The 8,671-nt window shown below is 38.7% G+C and overlaps 1 protein-coding gene across 1 annotated transcript; it reads left to right on the forward strand.

Annotated features, from left to right (window-relative positions):
- Nucleotides 1–2,687: 2,687 nt before the first annotated feature.
- fgfbp3 (fibroblast growth factor binding protein 3) lies at nucleotides 2,688–5,997 on the forward strand. The gene is made up of 3 exons (XM_087802744.1): nucleotides 2,688–2,750; nucleotides 4,204–4,462; nucleotides 5,397–5,997. Exons 2-3 carry the CDS (start codon nucleotides 4,209–4,211, stop codon nucleotides 5,782–5,784), a joined length of 642 nt encoding a protein of 213 aa, XP_087658870.1. The 5' UTR covers nucleotides 2,688–2,750; nucleotides 4,204–4,208; the 3' UTR covers nucleotides 5,785–5,997.
- Nucleotides 5,998–8,671: the final 2,674 nt, after the last annotated feature.

Here is an 8,671-nt window from a genome sequence, read left to right on the forward strand (position 1 = left end):
GAGTCAAGTACTGGACAATACTACACACATATACTTGTTACTACACTATCACAATACCAGAGTCAAGTACTGGACAATACTACACACATATATACTTGTTACTACACTATCACAACACCAGAGTCAAGTGCTGGACAATACTACAAGTATATCTTTGTTCCTACTGTATTACTATATATCGTATCGTTATATCATGAAATGTATTATAGCTCCAAATTAAACAATAAACATCCCTTAATAAACAGTCTCACTAAATGTGTCGTCTAAAGTCCAGGTTAATGTGGACTCGACTCTCAAGGTCAAGGCCAACGTTGTCTATTTGTCCATCAGAGATTGAAACTAAAATGCTTAGCATGTTGTGTTGTTGCTAACACCACGCATGGCCAGAAAACAACAACAAAAAATATCACAGATCAGCACGAAATGAAACTATGATTGTATTTAATGCAGTCAATAATGTGAGGAACAAACATCTATCTCATGAAATCTTTGACGATTATGAAACTGACATGTCGAATAAGTTATTGACAGAAACGTCAACTATTGGCAGAAAAAAAACGTCAAAAAACTTTCATAAAAATACCAAAGTAAATATTCAGTTTGGCCCTCTTGGGATCACATGGTCCATTTTGTTGGATCTTTCTCAGCGCGACACCTGATGAGTGGCTCGTCTGTCAAGTATGTTCTCAGTGACACAACAGTTTGGAACGTTCTCTGAAAGCCACCGGATTGTTGGCAGGCCCGCGGGGGCGAGAGAAGGGTCCGTCCTGAGCGGAATGAGAAGGAGCCGGGCGACGGGGAAGACGCCGGGGAAGATGGGGTTTGTTGGCGGGGGGTTAAGCTGTGACCCAGATTCCTGCTCCGGCCTTTGTCCCGCTGGAAAAAGAAGATTCTTCTCATTCATGTGATGGAGGGTCGGGCTGATCCCTGACAGCGGCACAAAGGGCGCCCCAGAACAGACCTGGCACTGGGCTTTTATGAGCGCCGTGAATTATGGACCATCGCAGGAGGACTCGCTCACCGCCCACCGCAGGTCTTCTGTTGTTGTTGTTTTGGATCTGACTTTATTTTGGTCCCGAACGCTCTCCGCTACCAACAAGCTGCTTAGCCTAAATATTATGTCAGATTAGGAACAATCGACGGCCTTTATCCCACAGCGCCCCGGATTATATTTATAACGTGACCCCCTTTACCACCTTCGTTCCTGGAACACGAGGCAGATGTTTTCAGACGATTCTCTAACTGTAGGTTCGATGAATCGTCTTTTATGTGAGTCCGGGACAGAGAAGAAAAACCTTCTGGGATGTTCCAGTGTTGGCGGGCCACACTGGGAACGAGGGGACGGTGAATGGATGGATGAGGACGAGGGTCCAAGTGGAACAGAGCATATAGACCAGGAGTCTGTTTAGTGTCATTGGTGGAACATCCTTATAAAACTGTGGTCTGGCTGCAGAGCCCCAAAGACAAGACTGTCTCACTCACTTCAGCGACACCTGCAGGGATGTCTGGGTAGTTGAATACTCTACTGTGAAAGTACTGTGTGTACACAAGGAGCCCAGTACACAGTACAGTCAAAGAAAGCATGAAGAAAATCAACAAAAATATATTACAGATGCATAAAGAATTTCCCGAAGCAGATCTCCAGAGGGATCAATAAAGTTGATCTAATCTAATCTAACACTAATAGACTCAGGGACTCATTCATTCCTCGTGCTATTAGACTGTTTCATTCTGAATATGAAGATGATATTCTATGTTACTCTTTGTATCATTTCCTCTGATCTATCTTTAAATAATATAATCCATCCATCCATCCATCTTTCCATCCATCCATCCATCCATCCATCCATCCATCCATCCATCCATCCATCCATCCATCCATCCATCCATCCATCCATCCATCCATCCATCCATCCATCCATCCATCCATCCATCCATCCATCCATCCATCCATCCATCCATCCATCCATCCATCCATCCATCCATCCATCCATCCATCCATCCATCCATCCATCCATCCATCCATCCATCCATCCATCCATCCATCCATCCATCCATCCATCCATCTATCTATCTATCTATCTATCTATCTATCTATCTATCTATCTATCTATCTATCTATCTATCTATCTATCTATCTATCTATCTATCTATCTATCTATCTATCTATCTATCTATCTATCTATCTATCTATCTATCTATCTATCTATCTATCTATCTATCTATCTATCTATCTATCTATCTATCTATCTATCTATCTATCTATCTATCTATCTATCTATCTATCTATCTATCTATCTATCTATCTATCTATCTATCTATCTATCTATCTATCTATCTATCTATAACAAATATAAACTATCTATATATCTATAAACTATCCTAGTTTATAGATAGATTTATTATTATTATTATTATCTATGTTCTTTATTTTGATCCATGTTATTTATACTTGCCATTGTTCTTATGTTTGCCATGTTGTTCTTGCTTTAATCTATCTATCTATGGAACGGTTTCAAAGATCCACAAAATTAAAACTGTGTCTAAATTAACTATATCGTGACGAACACACACACTTGGCATGCACACAGACACTCACACATCAACAGACACACACTGGGATTTGTTGAGGTTTAAATGTAGGGGGGGGGGGGGCTCTGAGCTTTCAGGGGGACCACCCTCTTTCATCCACTCTTCTATTCAGCCGTCGGACATTCTTACAGCGACTGAGAGCGACGCCGCATCACATGGTAAGACCTCAAGTCTCAGGACCTTATTTTAGATTTTTGTAAATTATTTGTTTGAATGTTATTGAGAAGATGGTGTGATGATGACTTGTTATAAAGAAGGGGTACGGGGGGGGGGGGTAATGGAAGAGTGAGGTTGTTTTCTTTGTCGTCTCTTTGAGCAACTGCTTCAACCTCCAGTTCTTAACTTGATAAATGTGGATTTATATTGTTCAAACTTTGTTTTAAAACTTAAAAAAAAAAACATTTTATTTTATTAGTTTTCAACAGGATGTCAGAATCAATAAAAACAAGTGAGGTTTTTAATTTGTTAATCAAAAATAAAAACACTTAAAGTCAAACGTTTCTATTTTCAAAGCAAAGGTTAGAAAATCCGTCTCAAACACAAACCAGTTTTCCCATCATGCCCCCCGTCCGAGCCTCTCTCTGCACAACAGAGTCCGGACCCCCTGTGGGTGAAACCAAGTTGTTTATTTGATCTTTGTTTTCTGCTAACGGGCTGCTTGTTCCACCGCCTTGTCCCCGATGTTCCCCCACTTCTGGACTTTTTTTCTTCTTACTCTCCAGGGCGAGAACATGATGTTCAGAACCGTCTTTGAAAACATGTTGATGCGACTTTCATGGTCCAGAGTCTGGTGAGACCGAGAGGAGAGGGTCTCACCCTCGGACACGATGAAGCTTTTCTTGATTATATTCTGACACACGTTACAATCTTTACGTCGCATGTCATTGAAATGGACTGAAAACTTCACGTAGCATTCATTACATTTACGTGACGTACCGTGACTTGTGACCTACGGTGGCCCTGGAGGGCAAAACAAATGTACAAACTTTGGAACAAATTTAAAATATCATGAAACAAATTTCATTTTATGAAATTGTTTTGTAAAGTTTGTACATTAAGTTTTTTCACTTCTGGGCCCAAAGGACAGTTTAGATAAAGAAAAAAAAAGCATTTATTTAAAATAAATACAACTTTAAACAAATGATTAAAGTGTTTGTAATTTGTTTATCAATAATAAATACATTTTACATTTTTTTCATTTTATCAAGATGAATTATAAAATAATTATGAGCCTCATTATGAGATACATTTTTGATATAAACCATTTTTTTTGGTTTATGTTAAAAATGTATGCGTATTTTCTTCCTTATATTCTTAGGATACACTCCTTCTTTTCTCTCACTGTATCCTCCCTCACTCTTCTCTTCATCCATCTGCCCCCCCCATCCTTCCTCCCAGCTGGTCACAGCAGCAGGCCGTCAACAATGAGTCTGGTTCTGCTCGATGTTTCTGCCTTCTTAAAGGAAGTGTTTCCTCGCCAACCCCACACTGTGCTTTACTCATTGTTGAGTTGCTGTTTTTCTTTTCTCCACTGTAGTCTTACTTCAACTTTTAGGTGTCTTGTTATGATAAGACACTTGACATAATCCTTCCTTCTTCATGTCTCCACAGTCACCATGAAGGTCCTGCAGGGCAGCGTCGTCCTCCTGCTCCTCTGCCTGCCAGCACTGCTGGAGGCCAAGCGTCAGGGAAAACCTCTCCAGCCTCCGTCGTCTCCTCCGCCGGCCAAGAGGACGAGGAGTCGCTCGGTGCCGGGCTCCGGGGAACTGACCACGAAAGAGGGTCACCGATGCACGTGGCAGACGTCCGGCGAGGGTCTGGTGACCCTGCAGGTGAACTGCAGCACGGAGACGCCGGGAGACAACAAGAGGTGAGCGGCGTCTGGTCGTCAACTTTAAAGTTAGAAATCAGTCTCAATGGATTTAAACGAGTATTTTTGATTGTTTGTTGTTTGTCACAGACTTAAGTAACTGATGAAAACTAATTGTGAGTTAAAATGTAACACAACAGCAATTTCAGTTTAAAAAAAAAAATTAAGCCAATCAGATAGAAGTAAATCTATATCTCCTTTTAAGCTGTGAATTTGAGTAAAATACATTTTCCATGATTTATTTCTTATTCGTCTTCTTTTTGTTCATGTTTTGTGATAGTATTTTTCTTGTTTCTTCTGGTTATTTAATCTACTTTTCTCTCTTATTTCCAACTTTCTCCCTTTTTTTTTACTTCACAGCTTGTTATTATTTGTTTTGTTTACTATACGCTTGTTTGTTTTTTTCTTCCTTCTGCATGTAAATATAATGTATATTTTAAAACATCAAATGTATTAAATATAATAACTATTTAATCAGAAAACAATTCATTGATGTGTTCAATTCTATGTTGTTTATCCAACACAATGGCGATTTGTTGGAAATTGAATACAAAATACAAAGAAAACTCGGACTTACATGGAGCAAAACGTTAAATAAATTCTTGATAACAAAAATCTTGACCCGTCCAGAGACTCGTGGCCACCAAACTGTGGTTTAAAGACACACATCACAGTGTAAACAAATACACACATACAGTATGTGGCAACCGAGGTTCCTTGACATCGCAGTTACACTATTCTGACACAGGGGGAGCCAGAAACAATCTGTTTAGTCCGACATATTGCTGCTTTAACACATCAACCTACTGAGTTTTGCTTCAATCTACTAAAGGACCTTCATTATTATGTTTTAATTAAAGATACAATGTGGTGAAAATCTAAACATTGTTGCATGATGCTGTGGAATAACTCTCAGGTTCTGGTTTTCCTTCAGGTACTGGTGCCGTTACGCTGGCAAACCGGACCTCTGCCAGGCCTACAGCCTGAAGTCCAGCCAATACTGGAAGCAGCTGGTGGGAAAACTGAAGAAGAAGCAGAACGCTTGTGACGGAGAGAAAATCCTGAAGGCCAAAACCTGCAAGAAGGCCCCGGCGGAGGCCCACATGAAGCTGGCCCAGCACAGCGGGGAGGAGGAGAAGAAGGCCGGGAAGAAAAAGGGGGCATCTCGGAACTCTGAGGAGAAGAAGAGGAAGAAGGAGGGGACCCCGGAGAGGGCTACGATCCCGGAGGACGGAGTGATGAACGACAGTCCGGCACAGAGCTACTGTGGCGAAGGCTGGAACTCTGTCTGCTCCTTCTTCAGCAAGTTCTTCGACGGCTGAGACTTCGCTCACTAAACCTTGTTGACGTCCTACAGCGTTTCACAGGAAGTCCTCTTAAGCTAGAAGACGTTTAGACATCATCGGCTACTGACCCATTAAACGTGTCAATGAAAAAAGTGGGTTTTGTTTTCTAGAAAATGTTGTCTTTATTTAGTTTGGAGTCGCTGCCAAAATGTCAAATACGATTTCATTAAAGATCCTTATTAACCAAAAGTGTGATGTCGTCAACGTGACACCGACCAGCATCTGTTCTTCGATGAAAAGGAGGTGCTGATCCTCATCTTGGCTAATTTAACTTTCTTTTAACAATTCAGCAGGAATGAATATAATCACAGTATTAAAGGGATGAAACATTCATGTAGTCACAACACTCAGGACCTCACCTGAATACAGGTGGAGATAGACGTCTGAAGACACTGGACAAAGAACTTCGAAGGCAACCTTCCAGTGCAGGTGTGGCCAAACTCTTTCGGTTTCGGGAGCTACTTTTTAAATGATCGAGTCCAAAAGATCTACCTTCATCAAATTTGCTCAACATATGTACGTACATACTTTACTCAGATGACTTAGGCTGAATGAACTGAACGTGGATTTAATCATAAAGTCAAACAGTGTAGTCAGTGAGGAGCATATTTCCTCATATTTGGATACTTTTCCTCTGAGAGTAACTTCCAAAGATGTCCATGAGACCTTGAGCTCAGTGTCAGCCTGTCGTGTTAGATCTCATCCTGCAGACAAGATCAGGAGCCTTTTGTACTAAAAATTGCACCGATTTCCTACTTAAAAATGGTCGTACGCTCAAACCCAAATGGTGCACGAAAAATATTCAGATGTGTATGTGGAACGAATATAAGCACTTTTTGTTTGTTCATCCAAACCAACAAATAATTTAGACGGGTTCATCCCTTTCCATGCCTCCATTTCAATATGTCAATCATACTTCAATGAAGCACAAGACCCGAGATTCTCCTTTTCCGTGATCATGAAAAAAACCCAAATGTGTTTTACAAATATTCATCTTGTGACGGTGTATTTATATAAGTGTGTTTTAAGGATGTATCTTTGATCACACGAGGAAAACTGGAGTTTGTTGCGTGTTCATTTGAACCTGTGGCTTCACTTTGATGGAACTGATGGTTCTGAGACTCTTGAAGAGAAGACTTGAAGCGATGATTTTGTCCGTTATAATTCTAAAATAGTCTTTGTTCTTCATTTAATTGTGTGTTGTTTCATTTTAAAATGTTCTTTTATCTTAAGATTTGTAAAGTAAAAAAACAGTGCATATTTGATATATTTTACAATTTAAAGTAAAATATATTAAATTAAAAAAGTGTCATGAAAGTATCATTAGGCCATAAAAACATATATATGTATTCATGTATTGTATATACCGGTAGGTTTAATTTAAAAAAAAATTATTTAAAAGAATAACGAAAATGTAACAAATAAAAAGGAAAGAAAATAATATGTTCAAATATCTTTAACAAGTAATATTTAAGTTCAACTAGTAATAAAATGGTTAGATTGCCATCATTTCTAAATTGTTAGTTCAAGTATTATTACGACCACATACTGGCCGCATAGATAAAGTCAGAGGGCCCTGTGTGGCCCCTAGACCTAGACACCCTGTATAGTAGCTCAAGATGCAGCCCCTCATCGTAGTATTTTGAAGGTACTATCAATAGGGTGACCATACATCCTCTTTTGGGGGGTTATCTTCGTCAGTATCACCAAGAGCCTCTTAAGCGTCTCTTTGGGAATTCAGAATATTCACTTAATTGAGCCAGAAAGGCGTAAAAAACTCAAATTTTTCAACAACTATTACCCACGTAGTATTATCTTTTGGGGCCCCCCAGATTAGTCACCCTACTAGAACATGTATGTACAACAGAGCCCTCTAGTGGCTAAATCAGTTTGATACACTATCAGTCCAGAAAAATACATTTTATGCACTTCAGAAAAAATATCTGTCTTTTGTTCATTTAAATATACATTGGGACCTAAAGAACAAGCACAAAAATGTAGTTTAGATATTATACACATTACAGTAAAAATACTCAAAACCAAAGATGGTGAGGAATATTCATATTTTTTCTAATTACTTCCCACGAAATGTTTCTGTTGTTGATCCAAATATCTGGTTTGTTTTTTTTGAAAATCTTCGGATGTTTAGATCAAGAACTATCGATAGTAATCATATTAACTATCATCAGTTATCTTATGGCCCAATCAATGTTTTAAGTATTTTTTTTAACTTTTTGAGTAGAAATACAACATTGTATATACATATTATAATATGAACCCTGAAGTCCTATGTAACACATTTATCTGGATTTTTATTTGAAGTAAAAAGACGCCTTGTTTTCTGCGATGGCTTCATTCTGTTTTTAAATTAAACGTTTTAAGTTAATTTAATACTTGTTTAGGTAAATAATGCGACTTGATATGAAATGAAATCTCTTCTTCGCCACAAACACAACAAACATTGAAACGGTAAAATGTGTATTTGCAGTCATTTACAGCATTTTAAACAATATTAACAAAACGTACAGAAGAGAAAATGTTGACCGGAATAAAAGAAGCTGCTATTGTGAGATCAGACAGAATGACGGATGCATTTCCTTTAAGTTAATGAGACAAACATACTGTATGTAAAACACAAAGCAAATACATGACGTTGAAAAACAAACAGGATTCACTCGTTAGCATTTTCTATGTGTCCCGCCCAAAAAGCAGTATTTGAAGTTGATTTGGTCGAGAAACATCTTAAGACACTTTTATTCGTGCTTTTCCTTGATTCTCTGAGACTCCTGTGTTTGTCTCGGTGTTATTTTGATGTTTTAAGTATATATTTTATTGAGTATTGTTTTGATTCTTAAGCGCTTTG

Source organism: Callionymus lyra, chromosome 11 (assembly GCF_982586985.1).
Source record: "Callionymus lyra chromosome 11, fCalLyr1.hap1.1, whole genome shotgun sequence".
Lineage (NCBI taxonomy): Eukaryota > Metazoa > Chordata > Actinopteri > Syngnathiformes > Callionymidae > Callionymus > Callionymus lyra.

Bases quoted from the DNA above. Each gene is read 5' to 3' on its own strand.
- fgfbp3 (XM_087802744.1), top strand. From the start codon at position 4,209: ATGAAGGTCCTGCAGGGCAGCGTCGTCCTCCTGCTCCTCTGCCTGCCA. The intron at 4,463-5,396 runs GTGAGCGGCGTC...GTTTTCCTTCAG, and splicing joins ACGCCGGGAGACAACAAGAG to GTACTGGTGCCGTTACGCTG.